Source organism: Chamaea fasciata, unplaced genomic scaffold (assembly GCF_029207755.1).
Source record: "Chamaea fasciata isolate MVZ Bird 193981 ecotype frontalis unplaced genomic scaffold, bChaFas1.0.hap1 SCAF_8, whole genome shotgun sequence".
Lineage (NCBI taxonomy): Eukaryota > Metazoa > Chordata > Aves > Passeriformes > Sylviidae > Chamaea > Chamaea fasciata.
The window spans coordinates 26,838,157-26,855,025 of NW_027094093.1; the positions used below are offsets into that span (position 1 = coordinate 26,838,157).

The 16,869-nt window shown below is 41.7% G+C and overlaps 1 protein-coding gene and 1 long non-coding RNA gene across 4 annotated transcripts in view; both read left to right on the plus strand.

The window, feature by feature from the left end:
* The first annotated feature begins 428 nt into the window (after nt 1-428).
* On the plus strand, nt 429-3,577 carry LOC136293444 (uncharacterized). Its single transcript, XR_010722154.1, has 3 exons — nt 429-934; nt 1,267-1,449; nt 3,105-3,577. It is a non-coding gene; the product is annotated as an uncharacterized lncRNA (long non-coding RNA).
* Nucleotides 3,578-5,441: 1,864 nt separating this feature from the next.
* Nucleotides 5,442-16,869, plus strand: part of PTPN4 (protein tyrosine phosphatase non-receptor type 4) — a 111,487-nt gene continuing 100,059 nt past the window's right edge. For all 3 annotated transcript variants that reach the window (XM_066190229.1, XM_066190230.1, XM_066190233.1), the window contains exon 1: nt 5,442-5,534. In XM_066190229.1, the coding sequence (XP_066046326.1) occupies nt 5,522-5,534 (13 nt within the window). In that variant the 5' untranslated portion in view covers nt 5,442-5,521. The remainder of the gene's footprint in view (nt 5,535-16,869) is intronic.

Sequence of the window (16,869 nt, forward strand, 5' to 3'; positions counted from 1 at the left end):
TTAGAGCCTGCTATTTTGCACAAGTAGATATTTTTTTGTTTTCCTTTCATTGGCATGAGATCGTTGCATTTTAGGTGCTATTTTATCACCTACTCCATCTTTGTCATGATGTTTTTTTCTTTTGGCTACTTTGTGTCAGCAGTTTTGGTTTTGATTTTCCTGAATAATTGTGAATCCCAAGAAAACACTGTCCAATCCTGTTTCACTTACCACTTGTGAACAGGTTGTAAAGCTCAGGTGCATTTGGAATCTCACTGGTTACTTCCTTTGTGATCATTTACCCATCCATCTTCCCTTCGAAGCAGTTACCAATCACAAAGAGAGCTCCCTTCCTGGGCTTTGTGAAACTGTTTTGGGAAATCTTTATAGGTGATTGCTTCATCCAGGCTGCATGTTAAATGTTCTTCACATCATGTCCACAGCTCCTTTATCAGTCAGACTGGGAAGACACCCTGAACATTCTCTGTCTCCCTGAGTCCCACACATTTGGATTTCCCTTCTGTGGAAATTGGACTGAGAGTAAAAGCAAGCTGGGAGGAGGAGAGGAGGAAGAAGATAGCAGAAGATGGTACAAACTTGGTCTTCTTCCAACAGGGAGTTGATTATGGCTGAAGACTCACAGTGTCCCAGTGTTTATACAAAGTCTACATAAGCCAGCTCCTCTTTATCAATATTTGCTGACTTCACTGACATTTTTAAAGCACTACCAGGTTTGCAGTTTCTGCTTCTTCTCATTACATGGTGATAAGCCACATGTTAGACTGACTGGGCTGTCATTTCTGTTTTCTCTGAAGTCTTGTCTAAAAATTTCTATTCCTCCAGAACTGAGTTCACTCCAAACCATAAATTACAAAGCACAGTTAATAGTTTGGCGATTTCAGATCCAAGCTCCTTTTGAACCCTGGGGTGAAAAATACATTGTCCTGGCAATCAGGTACCGTACAGTTTACTGACTGGCTCCAGAACCACAGGTACCCAGTTCTGCAAATATGTTTTTTCTGTACATGCTCCTAAAAAAGGTTTTGTTGTGGCAATCACCTCAAAATCTGCCATAAAGAACAGTAATGGAAAAAAAGTACTTCATTTTCTGTTTTCCCTGAATGCTTCTGTTACATCTCTGTTGCCTGCTAGTTCCTCACATTCTCTGTTCTTGATGTGTTTGGGAGAAAAAATTATGCTTCAAAATATTTTTTTACCTGGTTTATTATGGGTTTTTTTTGCCAGTTTATGCTACTTGTCAGAGTTAATGCTTCTTCTTTTGGACAGAAGCAGAAAATAACAGTATTCCACAAGTGAATGCACAAGTGGATGTCACAAAATCACTTGGCTGTTTGCAGTGGGTATCAAGAAGTTCAACCTTGTGGTACTTTGAAGTGCATTAAAGGGAAAGAAGTTTGTCAAAGGCTGGCTGGAGAAAAAAAGGACTTAGTGAAATATGGTCCAGAAACTGTAAGTACAGATGTTTCCATTATCTTTCAGTTTCAGTGCATTTCTGAGCATTATCTATTACATATATTTAAAAAAGAAATACAGCCAGCCTCCAGACTGCATGGTAGCTGCAACAAGCTTATTATCACAAATTACTATTCTGCAGTATTCTAAAAATTAGTACTGTGGAGCCCTATGGCACCAGGTATTGCACAGACTTTAAGAGAAAGTGAGTCCCTGTCCTGAGCAGCAAAATTTTTCTGTCCCGTAGCTTAGGACACTGCTGAACACTCACATTCAGTATTTATGTCCGTACTATGCACCATGGATATACTAACAGTGATCCCAAAGCCATGTTCCAGCACAAACTTCTCTGCCATTTATGCTGAGCAGTGGCACTTCCCACATGGGATTTGGCCAACTTTAAGGTTGTTTCCTGAGTAACATGTGCATGTTCTAAGGGCTTTGCTGAATAAGGAATTAACCTTACTTTATAGAAAATGTGTCTGCTAATAAACATACATTATGTTTGATCGAGCTTGGCGTTAAGATTAAGTGCCTTGCCTCCTCTTTTCACAGCTAAACTCCACCTGTGGTGAGAGCAATTTATCTTGAATTGCTTTAATGCAGTGTTTAAGTACATCTTCTTGGCCACAGAGCAGTTTGCATGTATTTCAGTGAGAGGCTTAAAATCCCATTCACATTTTTAATATACATTTTTCTCACATAAATTATCACAGCTTGGTTGGCAGGCCTTGCATGAGTAATAAGGTTGTTGGCACAAACACATACCACAGATCTGTTAGGTAAAGGAGAAGCTTTTGTTTGCTTCTATATTTACACAAGAGGTTTAACTTGTGCAAAACAGTTTAAGATACTGGTGTTTTACTAGCAGGACACAACAAGCCATGAGATAATATATCCTCCCCAAAATGCATCAACAGAGTACAGATAAATCCCCATACACTGGTTTGAAAATTAAACTCTTCCTATGCAAAGTATCTTCACAAAACGCAGCTTTCATTGCTTACTTGCACAGGCCAACAACAGCCAGAAACTTGCTGTTTTGTGGAAGAGCTATGCTCCTGAAAGAGAATTGAGCTGAATGCACTTTTTACATGAGAAAGGAATGTGCTCTTTCGAGTAAATAATGACAAAGTGACATTTCAGTTTGTTTCCTCTCTTTCATTCATAATTTTGAGAAGTGATTGCTCAGGGTATATAACATGTCACTCAGAATTCTGCAAAGTAAGTTTTTTTGCTGAATTCTGCATTGTGAGGTCTGAGCAATATGTGCACTCAAACATTCTGCAGTGCAATTTTGCTTGTTCTCAGTATCTGTTTAGTGCTCTTGTAATGTAGGCCTGACCTGAAGTACTCAGCACATGGTGGGAATCTTCCACTGCCTTGATTTAGGGCTTTGAATCAAGTCTTCTGTAAACAACAAAATTCAAAAACGACAATGTATTGCAAGGAATTAACTTCAGAATGTATATGTAATATCTGTATGTGTCACCAATTTTGTGTTAGATCAGCAAAACAAATCCCTTTGTAACACTGCAAGGTTTAATTTGCCAAAGTGATCTTGTGTAGTTCTAGGGTCACCACAGTGGTTTGAGTTGCTCCTCCATCACACACTCTGTTGAAAGTAATGTATTAATTATTGCTCTTCTCAGATTGAACATAACTGTATGTTTAACACAAACCACGCACAAGGATATGAATATGTGAGAGGCAGAATTGGAATCTTAAGTGCAAATGGATTGAAATGTATGTGTGCCATTTGTGATTAAATTTGACATGATCTGAAAGAGAATTATCAGGAAACCAAGACAACTCTGCAGCCAAGGATGCCTTTAATGCACAGGAGAACATATGCCCTGCTCGAGAGGCTGGCAGCAGCTCACAAATGCAGGATGCAGTTGCTGGATGTCGCTACTTGCACCACAATCAGTCTGTCAATGTAACTACAGAGATGTTGAGGAAGAGCTGGAGAAACAGGAATGCAACAAGGAATGGCATTACTGCTGCTTTGTGTATTATTTTGGGGCTTTATGAAATCATCAGTCTAGGAATTGTTCAATCCAGGGGAATCATTCACATTTCAAGCTTTGTTATCTTTTAGACTTTTGTTAATAAAATGTGTATCTCAGCAATTTATAACTGATTTCCATTCATTATCATTAAGAAGTCTATTACTTAGAAGTGCTCCAGAGATTGTGATCTGAAATTACTGCTTGATTGCTTTCCCCAAATTCAGTCTTCTCACCCCTGCTTCAAACTTGTTCCTGAAAGAAGTTGTGTGGAGTATCCTGTGTATCCTAATACTCACTCAGGAAATGGTAGCGGGAGGTTTGGAGGGGGTACAATTGCTTTATTAAAAGTAATTGGGGGAAAACTCTGCTAAGAGGGAAGGACTATTTAAGCAAAAGTACAAAATTGGCACAAGAACCATTTAGACTGGAAATGTATATAAGGTTTGCAAACATCAAACGAATGAGATTTTAGAAACCTTCCTAACTAGAAAAGAACATGCAAACTCCTTCAGTATTACTCCACATCTTGCTATGGTTAGGAATTTGTGAAATCCAAGAACTCATTCCCAAACATTGGACTCAGTAATCTTAAGGGTCTTTCGCAGCCTAAATGATTCTATATATTCTATGTGTCTGCTATTAGGTAAAGAGCTTGTTGTGAGAGGTTTATTTTAATAAGTGGACGTTAAAGACATTTTTAACCAAACCCTTTCATACACAGAGTAAGTACATCAAAGGGCCGGGTTCTGTTTAAACCACGTCTTTGAACGCAAAGCTTCCCATAGGCCGCATATGAAAATTTTTATGTGGCCAACAGGCACAATACATCTCACACTCTGGAAAGCTTCAGCAAAGACCTACAGGCGGTAATGACCCTCTGGGAGATTTGCAGGGTGAGGCTGGGTGGCCATGTGACCAAGACGGAGGGTTACGACATTAAGACACCACCATTGCTCCGCTGTGGCTCATTTTTCCCTCCGAACGGAAAGGGTCAGAAGAGCAGCCTGCGGCTGCCACGGGCACAACCTCCGTCAGGCAGACCCCGTCCCACGGGCGAGGTGAAGGCGGCGGGACAGCGCCGGGAACCAAGCAGAGGCAGCGACGGCCTATGAGGGCCGCCCGCCTCAGCGCAGCGCTACAGGCGTGAGTGACGGCTCAGCTGACCAATCCGTGCTCACCGCCGCACTCAGCAATAGTAAGCTCAGCCAATCAGACCGCCAGGTTCACTCTCACTGCACCTGCCCCCTCCCTTTTATCGACACGACGGACCAATAGAAAGGAGAGCGCAGTGCCCCACCCCCCTTCGGCTCTCGCGAGCTCTCGGGGGCCACCTCCCGCCCGCCGCTGGGTGACTGCGCAGCCGCCATGTTGGTTGCTATGCTGCCCGCGTGAGGCGGGCGGGAGGGCGGCGATGAGGGGAGGAGGCTGCAGGTCCTCCCCCTCCTCCCCCACGGGCTCTCGCTTGCTCGCCGGCAGGGAAGGCGCCTCCGCAGCGCCCCGCCGCTCCACCTTCCCCCTGGTCCCCTTTGCCTCCCGGCCGGGGCTGCGTGCGGGGCAGCCGCCGGTCCGTGCGAGGCAGTGCCGCGCCCCGTGAGGGAGAGCCCCGACCCGTGCGGCCCCTCCGGCCGGTCGCTGTGAGGAGAGGGGGGAAGGAGAGGCCGGAGGGTGGGGGTGTCCTCCGCCTTCCCCCCGGGGCTCCTCCGTCCTTCTTCTCCCCCAGCTCTTTTTCCCCCTCCTCCCCCCGCTCCCTCGGCCCAGCCGCTGCAGTACGATGCGGCGCTCGCCGCTGCGGCGGGGCGCGGGGCGGCTGCTGTCGCTGCTCCCGAGGCTGCGGCTCGGGCGGGCGCTGCGGGAAGACTGAGGGGGGGCGGCAAGCGGCGCCTCCGCTCTCGATCCCGATCCCGCGGGGGGTGCGGGCGCTGCGCGTGCCCGAGCGTCTGCTGCGCGCGCGCCCGCGGAGGCGGGTTGGGGGTCGCGCGGGGCGGCAGCGGCGCGAGCGCGCAGCCCCCGCGCCTCTTCCCTCCGCGCTCCCCGCTCCATCTGGAACCAGGACGTGGATGGTACATGAAGGTAAACGCGGCCGCCGGCGCGCTCCGGGCTCCGGGCTGGGGGGGACGGGGGGTGCTGCGAGCCGCGTCTCTGTGCTGTGACCCCCCCTCGCGCCGCTCCCCCTCCTGCAACTTCGCGCTCAGGTCGCCGCGGGCGGAGAGCGACTCTGCCCTGAGCCTTTTTGGGTGGGGGGTGGCGTGTGTGTGCGCTCTCCCTCCGGTTCCCCCTTCCGAAGAAGCAGGAGAGCCGGCTCCCCTCTGGCGTGGGGGCTGTGTGAGCTGGGGGAGTGAGGAGGGGGGCGCGTAAACAGCCTCGAGGGGAACGAGCTGCGGGGGAAGGTCGGGGTCTCTAAAATGCGGTGAACTCTGCCGAACGCCTGAAATGGATTTTTATTTTAGCGTGTTTAATAAAAAACTTTGCGATCCTGTGCTTTCTAGGCACATGTGCGCGTTGCCCTGGTTATGGGCAGGGAAAATAGGTTTGAATGCTGTCGTTGCATTCCTCTGGTACATTTTTAGTGTCTCCCTCGAGCAGCAGGCTTGTATAATCGCTGTGTCTGTATGCGACAGAGGCTCTCCGTGTACCTGGTGATGGGTTAACTCGTGCATGCTGTCGCAGCACCGGCTGGAAGAGACATAACGTCTTTTTCCTTTCAAAAATCTCCGCGAGCTAGTGGCTAAAACTAGATAGCTGCCAGTGTGCGTGAAATGTTCCCACCTGTGGTGTGTTCGAAGGATATACATCGTTCAGATGTAAAATACACGTGAATGAACTTTATGCTGCTATTTACGCCCATCCAGGACTTCAGCGTTCAGACTAAGCTGTTATAATTTTTTAAAGTGTGAGATAGCAAACATTTGTATGATTTGTGTATTACAGAAGTGCTAATGGATCACAGCTGAAAAATAATTGTTGGACTGCGGTGTGCACATACATTTGCTCGCCCACGGGGCATTTCTCTTGCCCTGAGCTAAACTCCGAGTTCCGTGTTAAGGGGGTTTTGTGAGCGCACGTTTGTTTGCCTGCTTGTTTTGGCAAATAAGTGCTCTGCACTGTTGGGAGCCACCGACGTGTTCACACGCGTGCAGACATTGTGTGCTCGTCACATTGGAAATGTGTGCTGCAGGAATACAGGAATGACTTACATTAGAATTGGTAAACCCATTTTTTATTAGATAGGTAGATTGTAGGAAAGTTTTCCAGACCAGTGCTCAAACATAATATATTCAGTATTGTAATCTTACGGATGCCATTTTCTTGACAATGGATTTCTTGCTTCACTGACCTAAAAAGTTGTTTTTACATATTGGCGTGACTCTGGCTTGCACCATGTTGATAAAATATGATTCTGGGTGATAAGCTTACAAATATGTACACTTGTGTCAGTATGTTTCCCAGGCAAGTTTATACTTAATAAACTCAGAAATGTACAGTTGGTCTGATTTTTTGGCTATAATTTTGTTTTCATTACACTTTCTTTGTATTTTTAGCTGATGTGTGTGTTTTTAATTTTAGTTTTTTAAAGTCAGATTAAACATTGAAATACAAATGCGTTTTCCTCACAAGCAGAAACATAAATGATTTTACCTTTCAGTATGTTTTCCTCATATTTGCAGTTGAATTTGTTTGGAATCAGATTTATCTGTTTAGAGTTTACTTTGATAGTTACTTCTTGTTCAGCAAAATTGTCTGTGTGATGTGTTGTTTGTTGCCATGCTTTACAATTCTCATGTCCTGTTATGTCTAATTTAGGTTGTACAGAACAGTATTGATTGAACACCCTTGCTAAAAATACTCTCAGGGTTGGGTACACTTACACTACTATAGCAGCAGGAGAGTTCAGCCAATACTGTTTTTTCTGTGACTAGAATTAATGAATTATTAGCAGCTATATTTGTAAAGCATGAATAAAAACCGAAGTCCTGTAATGTTAGAGGTAATGCTGATGGCTCTGTGGAGTGGATGACAGCTCTCTGTTAATGAGCAGAGTTCGTGTAGTGCTATTTCCATGTCACTGCCATTAGCATATTTGAAATCTCTGGTACTTTAATACTCAGGGTACATAATTTTGGCTCAGATCCTGCGGTGACCCTCTTTGGGCAGATGGATCCACCTGCACAAAAGTTGCTGCAGGAACCTGAGCTCAAACATCTGTTCAGTCGACACCAGGCCCACGTTTGTCATTTATGTCTGGGCGTTTACTGTGTGTGAATGTTCGCTTGTGTCTGTGTGATGTCACGGGGCTTGTGGGCATGCCGAGCCCGATACAATACTGTGTGACATGGTCACTCGGGGATAAAGGCCCTTCTACAGGATTGCTTTCATATTGTAACAGCACAGCTGAAAGGCCCTGAGCAGCATCGGGGGGTTTCAGTTCGCTGGGTCATTATTTATGGTTGTTACTTCATAAGGATTTTGTTGAGTGCACGGGAGTTTTGTGCATTGTTTGTGTGTGCATATAGAAAGTGGGATGCACACTCTGCAAGTGTGTTCTGGAGAACTGAGGGGAAAGTAGCCAGGATGGGTCAGCTGTGAGCTCACCTGGATGTGGGAAAAAGAGCAGCTTGCTCGGGACAGTTTGAACTTCGGATGTAGTCAGTGGGTTGGGTCTTCTGAAAATTACAGTGGATTGAATATTCTGTTTTAACTTTTCAACTGGTCTAAACTTTAATTAAAGCAAATGGTAGACATATGCGTGGTTTGGGGGTTTTTTTTGGTGTTGGAATGAATGTTAGACTATTTTCCTTAAACTGATAAATGGCACATTTGTGCGGTTTGTCTTCTTGGGTCTTCTTACTACCAGTAGTTTGATCCTCTGATTCATCATGGTTGTGCCTTGCTCCTCCCCTCCCCCGGTTTGGATTTAAATTTGGCGCAGGATCACATGAATCCCATGCCTTCACATCCTGTTTCTGTGTCACCTCACTTCCATTCTCACCAATTATAAAATGGTCAAACAAGAGAATCTTTTTGCAGATGGTTGACTGAGCTTTTGTTTGTTGGGGTTTTTTTGTTTGTTTGTTTGTTTTTTTTTTTTTTTTTTAATACCACACTTTCACTCTGGTGCTGTCATTTTTCATAAAATGGCCAGACAAAATTCTCCTGGGTATTAATGTCCTCCAACCTAAAGAACTAAAAATTATTTGTGTGTGTGTATAATATGGAATTATTCATGGGGGAAAGAAGGAAGTGTGAAGGTGGAAGAGCAAAGGGAGGGGAGAATGGCCCGAGAAGGAGACAAAACCCCAGAGCTCAGCAGTGGGCTGGCAATACAACAGCAGGTCTTTGCTGGCTGGACCAGCTGTTCATATGGGCTTGTTTGGGAACAGAGGCTGGTTTTCCTTCAGGACTTGTGATCCATTGAAGTAGCACAAAAACAATTTTCTCTAGGCTTTTGAAAACCTTTAATTTCTAAAATTTTGGTGTTCCTTTTAAGTTTATAATTATATATATAATTATTATAGTGTTATATATACAGGTACTTATTAAAAATCTCCATCTTTATTTTGGAGAATTTCAGAATTAGAAAATTGTTGCTGTTCACCACTTACAAAATCAATTACTTCAAGTTTATAGCAGTGAAAGGGTTCAGGGAAGTTTTATTGATGTGCTGACACACCAGAATTCAATGGCCAGATGTGTGGGTTAAAATAATCTGGTTAACAGCACACTAAAGTCTGTGCTGGTTGTGTGCAATGTCCCAGTACGTGCCACAGAATGTTACAGCTGGTGGTCACAGAGATTCTCAGTAGATCAGACAAACATAACAATGAATTTATCTTTGAAATGTGAGAATTGAACCAGTTTGAACTTTCTCAGCTTATGCACCTTCAGAAAAAGACTTGGTAGGGAGATGCAATGAGACCTCTCTTGGCACACTGCTTTGTCTCACACTGCAATTACTTGGACAAGTTTACTGTGACTGTTGGATGATAAATGCAATTCCATTTGTGTGGTTTATGAGACACTGCCATCTCTACAGTTACCTGAGGAAGGGGGAAATGGCTAATAGCCGTTTAAAAATAAACAGGCTTTTAATTATGAGTATTTATGATTTGTAAGGAAGAATGCTCTGGGAAATATTTTCACTGATTGGGGTGTGAAGTGAGCTCTTCATTGCCACTTCACAGTTTTCAGTCCCACCCTAAGATTGATGAGGAAGAAACAGACATTCCAGTTCTTATGGCATGTGCATTCTTACATTGCCTTTCTGGGTATTTCTTTTCTTTTCTAGAAGAAACTAGATTAGGTAACTAGATTAGAGAATAATAACTGAATTATTCTGCATGACCAAAAGCCCAGATCTTCAAATGACAATCAAATGTAGTGCTGCTAGAGATGAACATTTTCATACTTGGATTTTTTTTTTTTTTAATTAGAATGTTGTAGATTAGATTTAAGGAGGATATATCCAGTTCTCTTATTAACCTGGGTTTTGGACTTAAAATTAAGAATTGCTAAATATTTGCTAGTCAAAACCTTGTTCTGACTGGTGCTTTTTCTTGGGAAGCATCAGTTAAAGTATGAACGTGTTGTGTTCCATGTGGTACTGCTATTTTGTTTGATAAGTTTTAATAAGCTAATTGAAAACAAAAAAAAAATTAAATGTAAGCTCTTTTCTGGTGTTTGCTAGGAGTAACAATTTTAACTGATTTGGTTTTGTGCTGTTAACTGTGCTTGGGTTAAGCAAATGATCCTCATTTTGTCTCCAAAAGGGTAGTTATTTTTAAGACAGTTGGGTGTACTTTAGCTTTTCCTGAGTCCTTTGGCCAGACTTTTGCATTTGTGTACCAACATCTCTCTGACCTACAAACCACCCACCCAAAAACCCAACCAACCGAGCCTCCAAAATAATGTTTCGTGTCTACTGCAAAAGACAGAAACGAGAAACAAATTACATTAGTACTACTCTGAAACTTGTGTCAGTTGAGTGCAATGAAAGTTACATAAGTAATGTTTTCTTCAGATGAAAAAACAGTTCTTGGTGAAGTCGTTTGCTTTTTTTTATGGCATCGGTCAGATTTAAAACCAGCAATTGAAAGTGTATCTGCAGCAGATCCCTGTCCGTGTAAACCAGAGCAGCAGCTGGTGAAAGAGCTGCTGTGGCTCCTTTGTCTCGGAGATGTGCTGGCAAACTTTGTCTTGCAGGAGGCTAACAGGCGGGATTCCTATTTGCTGCTCACAGTGCAAGGTGGTGCTTGCAGAAGAGTGCAGCAAGTGGATCTGAAAGCACTGCAGAGCCGTGTGCTTAGTGTGGCACACCAGAACTTGTGCTCTCTCCTATGTGCCAACAGAGATACAGCGCTGGAGTAACTTCAGGCTTAATTCAGGCTCGACTAGAACTAGAAATGTTGTTTATTCCTGTCCTTCAGGTAGAGAAATTACCACATGGTCAGTAAGAGCACACGGAGAATACACCGGTCAGTGGGAGAACAGTTACTGCTCTTCATGCTCTCTGAACTTCCAACTTAGCACCGTTTTTTATCTGGGCCAAGAGATAATTTCTTGATGGTGCTTTCACTTATATTTTTCTAAGCCAGGAAGTTGCAAAACATGTTAATTGTAGTTAAAGCTCTTATAACTGATTTGAACAAAAATTATCCAAAATGTAATATATTTCTCTTGGTACAGAAAAAAAAAATGCTTCTCAGGTTTTAGAGCTATGATTCAGTGCTTTTGGTTTAAAACGTGACAATTTAGGAGGAAGATCACAATAAAACTGGGTTTGTTTTGTTTCTATTAACCTTGTCAGTGAATTCAGAGATGTTTTGTAGGAAAAACCTGCAGTCTTCTAATGGAAAATTGGCTTTGGAGAGAGTTAAAATTAGCTATGTCACATTGCATTTGTCTGTCTTGATACATGCAACAAGCTTTTAGTGTCATCTGAAAAAGTGAGACATTTTTGTCTTTTGATGTGTAAATAAGGTCAGAGATGACCAGTGCTGATGTCCAGTGATGTGTTGCATTGTAAGTTGTTTTTTCCCATGTGATTTGTATATGCCAGTTTTTTATTATGTCTCTAAACTGCCTATAGCCTCAGTTTAAATGTTTTCCTGAGTTTATGGAGTCCCCCTATTTAGGAAAGCTTTACTTTTGGAGATGGGATGTGTATCACTTTGTTTGACTTAAAAATAAAATTTTATGGAACTTGGCATTTGAGTTTTAAATCTGTGGCCTGTAACCTTCAAACTGTGAGCTGTTATTGAGACATACCTTGGAAGAGGCTCTCGCCTGTTTTTTGGGAGGCAGGCTGCAGTTAGGATTGATGCCACAGTCTGTTTTTAGTACTGAAGTGCAAATGAGGCTATGGATGAGTCTTGGGAATCCTGATCTACAAATAATTCCCCAGTTACTCTGTTTTAAGCTTGTGTGTTGACTCTGTAAGAAGACAGTGCATCCTCTTAGCTCATCCAAGTGCACCTGCTTTCCATGGAGCAGATCTCTTTAATATTTGGAAGGATGTAATGTTTATGAAAAGAAGGTTTTGAAAGACTGAAATGTGTTTGCTTCTACAACTGAAGGGGTGTATCACCTTTGTCTAAGTCAGGGTAGAGAAGAGGGGAAAGAGGAAAAGGAGACCTGCCCTGCAACGATTTTAGAATGTGTAGGGGTTTGGTAAACATAATGAAAAAGGAAAAGTAATTTTTTTTTTTTTAATGTCAACAAATTTCATGGTCTGTTGGGGAGTTTGTGCTGAAATAAATCTGGTCCCCACAACCACAGGAGGGAGAAACTGAAATGCAGAAGTGGTGTTACACTGGAACAAACACACCAGATGGTTTTATTATGGGGTCTTACCTCCAAATGATTTGAATATTTATTTGGCTTACTTGTTTCCTGTGAGTTTAAATGAGACTACTGATTTAGATTCTTCTGTACAAAGGGCCGATACATTTGCAGCTGGTTGTGGTCCTGTCATCTCTTCTCAAGTTTGCTCTACCTGCGGCTAGGTGAGGAGGGACAGAATATTAATGGTGACAAAAGTTTCTTACCTTTCTTAACCCTTCACTAATTAATGTTTTGCTTCTCCTTTCATTGTATGATATATTAAAATATACTGTGTAAGTCGGATTTATAAACTACTCAGGCTGGAAGTAGCTTGAATTTTGTAAACCTTCAGATATTCAAGTTTGGGCTAAGGAAATAATTTTGGAGTTTGATGTTGGGAAAACGTTATTTTTGCTTTGCTGGGTGGTCTCGTGCCTAAAATTTTTTGGCACCTTCACATAATAGGTGTGCTGTTACTTAAAAGACTTAAGGTGTTGGTGATACTTTCTCTTCCTTTTTTTCATAGTATAGATTTGAGTTTTTAGTTCTACAGTTCTGGATCTGCCTGGGGAAGTGACTGTGTGCTGTGTGCCTGGGGAGGTGCAATGTGCTGGATGCTCCCTGGGTTCTTTTGGTAAAGCTGGTTTTCCCTTTCCACAACTCTGATGCTTTCAGAAACTATTATTTTCAAGCTTTGCAATAGTTAAGTAAATTTTATAAAATTGAATAACAGACATAATAAAGATATTAATTAAAATATCACTGCTTTCAAAAACATGCCACTTGAAAGATTGAGAGACACACAGAAGGGAAATGAGGTATGAGTAACCACCAAGGATGTGTATACACAGTTACAGTTAGAACAGAATTCCTCAGTAGAGGACTAGAAAATAGATTGAAAATGAACATCTGACAGAAAGTCCTCCAAGAGGAAATTCCTGCAGGAGAACTTCATTCTTGAGATTAATTAAATGAAAGATTAGAAATTCTCTAGATAGCTGTAAGCTATTTAATGAAACTGAAGTAAGCAATTAAAAGGCTGGGTTGTAGTTACTGGCAGAAGCTTTGCCTCCTTTTAATGATGCTGCTGCTGTCCCCTCCCCAGTTCCATATGTTCTCCCTCCTTTTACAGGAGAGCTATATGGGAGCTCATTAATGCTGGATGCTTTCTGCAGGATTTTCATAAAAAGCATCCTTCTCTGAATAAGGGTCATGTAGATAATAACTTCTTTGGCATTGGAAGCACATACACAGTCCTGAGAAAACAGAAATAAAAGTGCTTTGTAGAAATTATACTAATGAAATGTATGTGAGAGAGTGGCTTGAAAGTGAAATCTGATTAACATCTGAAACTTCAGCTGGTGTTCAGCCACCTTTCCATGGAACTTATGTTGCCAGTGAAGCTACTGTGTCAAATCTCTGTTTGCTGAGTTACATTGATGGAAACATTTCCAATCCACCTCATTACAGTATTTTTGTTTCTTTGTCTTCCGCACAAACAGATTAATTCTAACTGATTGTAGCTGCTCTGGTATCTGCAAAAGGCATTTTCCGCTGAAGTCTTTCATATTCATGTGAATATATTCTGTGTTGTGGTGTGCCATGATAAGTGTGTGTGCTCCAGCAGTTGTGTGCAATAAGCTGGGGTGTGTTGTATGACCAGAGATCCATCCCTGGAGAGCAGAGTGTGATAGCAAGTCATATCATCATCATGTTAGGGACAAAGATGGGGAACTGCAGGTTCAGAGGAGTTGCCAGAGTTCAGCAGAATGGGTGTGCCACGAATAATTAGGAAAAATTGGAAAAATTAATATAGGTATTGAGTTGTGCTACAGTAATAATAATTTTAAGGTGCTTCAAAATAAGATACTACTTAAATTGTTGAAGAGCACTCTGGTAAGATTATTTTTAAAGTGTTCATTTCCATGAGAAAACAAATGTGTTCTGTTAAAATAAAAATAGACTGATACAGAAGTTCTGAAGATAAACTTCTTAATGTTATTATTTTTCTGCTGTAAACAGAAAGCTACATTCTAAAAATCTGTTTTCCAGACTTAAATGTCTCTTGTTGGAACTAAGAAAAACCCACAGTGAAACCTTTTCTTTTGGCAGTGTATAAATATCCTTATTTTCTTAGCATGATTAACATATATTGTACACTTTAGATATATCTGTATGCATAGTAAGTAAAATATCATCATACTGGGTATACAGGGGGCAAAAAGATGAAGTGACAGCATTTTAAAATTCTGTAAAATAAAACTATGTTTTACTATAGATTACAGTTGAAGAGTACTGCAAGTTATTTAGAAATAATGTCTGAGGAGCAAATATCAGTCTTTATGCTTCTTCTTCAGGAGTGATGGGGAAATGTATTTCGAATATTGTTTTTGTGTTAGACTTATTTTCTGTCAAACCATGTCATACATGTTTGCACTTCAAAAAATGTTGAAATGTTCTGTTGACTTTTTGAAACTTTTTGGCAACACGATGCTCTCCATTTATTTTGTCCCTTGTTTAACAGTTTTTGTGTGTGTTTTCAAAAGCACTTCCATTCACCATTCAAGGAATTCAATAGAATTCTAATAGGAACTGCACATAAATAACTACAGAAATCAATGCTTCAATTCAGCCAAGAGGTTTTTTTGTGACTTCAAAAGCCACAAGAGCATTTATTATTAGAAACATACAATTGACTTTTCTTGTATTATCATTTTGCATAGTGATTTGGTTTTTACCACCATAACAAGATGTTTGACGGTTTCATTTGAAAATGATGTATTTACATTCAGCTCTCCAAAACAGTGTAATTTTTATCTTTTCTCTCAAGCTCTATTCATGTTATTTTGCATGTTGTGCTTTGTGCAAAGGTTGTTAGTGAAATATTCACTGGTGGATTTTTTCCTCAGAGGTCAACCAGATGTTAAGCATAATCTCCTATTCTGATATTGTGATAAAAATATAAAAATAGTCTTCAAAGAATGGAGTTGTTTGGTTAATTTTCATCTGTTCAACTCATGCAGTGTAAAGCATATCCTCTCCTCCAAAACACTCAATTTTCTGATGCTAACAACCACAGAAGTGACCAACTTGTGATCATGTGGGGTTATGCTGGAAGTACTTTCAGCCTTTAGTGTTCATATTCCACCTCAGGCCGTTTCATCTGGAACAGTCCTTTTGATCCTGAAGTTTTTAGGTGGGTTCTAGGAAGTGAGAACCAAGGACATGGTTTGAGCACACCAGAAGCTTTAGAAAATTGATGTTTTTCTTTTGAAGTAGTCCAAATATGATGTGATGTGAAATGCAGCCCTCTGTTCAGTAATGCTTTACTGCCGCATAAATGAACCCTTAAGAGTGGTGTTGCTTTTGGGCAGCTCATGCAGTTTCCCTCAGGTAATGGTACAGTGTTACCACCTGTGGTGGAGGGCACATCTAGAAGGGAAGAGTTTTGTTCTTGTCAGCAGGGTGCTCAGAATAATGGATTTTTCTCTATTCCTGCTTTACTGTTCAGTGTTGCTGATAATTCAGAAAACCAAGTCAAGCTGCCAGCAGGGCCTGTTAGATGACAGTTGCCTTTTCCCATCCTCCCAATCTCCTAATTCCCGCTCACCAGACAGTCTGGTTCTGTGTGAGGAGAAGGAGGTGTTAAGAGCTTATTTGTGGAATTTCGTCTTGAGAACCAACTGATGCTGAGTCTTGCTGCCAGCAATCCAGTCACATTGAGATGCAGACCCACATTCCCTTCCTCACCTGCTTTGGCTGCATGAGCAGGTGCATGCTTTGGCCCTTGAGAAACCTTTCAGCTCAGTGGGGATGGAGCATGGCCTGTCTCTGCTCCTTCCGTCCTAACGCTTGGAGTGAAGAGACTCTTCAGGTGAAACTAACACTGCACCTTGAGAAGTGTTTTGCTGGTGATGAGGGGAAGGAGAGGCGAGGTGGAATATGGTAAGGAGCAAGGTTGGTAACACAGACAATATCACAGCTGCAGGGCCATTGGTGTTCAGTGTTGCCATTTGGAATTAAATGCTTTTAGGATTTAAATCCTGTTGTGTTACCTTGAAAAAAAAAAACAACAAGAAAGTGAAGTTAGAATTTCTGTTGGTTCCTACAAGTTCTTCCCCATTTCCTTTTCCACTTCTGTCTAATTCAGATTGCATTTGAGTCAGCTGCTTTCATCTTGACACTTATGTCATTCAAGGATCCACAGAGTTAGAATGTTAATGTCTGCATTTCAACTGACTGATAGGTACACCAAAACCTATCTTAATTTTGTCACTGCAACATGAAGCTTCTTTTAATTTCCCAGGCTGTTCAGCATTTATGGAAACAAGATAATGGAACGTTGCTGCCACAATTTGTAAGCCTAATGTTTCAAGTTTATTAAACACGACTTTTTCTTTTTTCCTAAAACACGTTCTTGCCCTTCGTCTGTTCTTGTAGGTGCTTTGAATGTAACAAATCTATAAGCTGGAAGAAATAATAATGGACACCTAAAAATAGTTTAGTTAGGGAAACTTGGTTCTGCTAAAGGGCAGAAAAAAATTTAGATCTGTCTAAAAGTGAGGATTCCTCTGTATTTTTAGGTTTA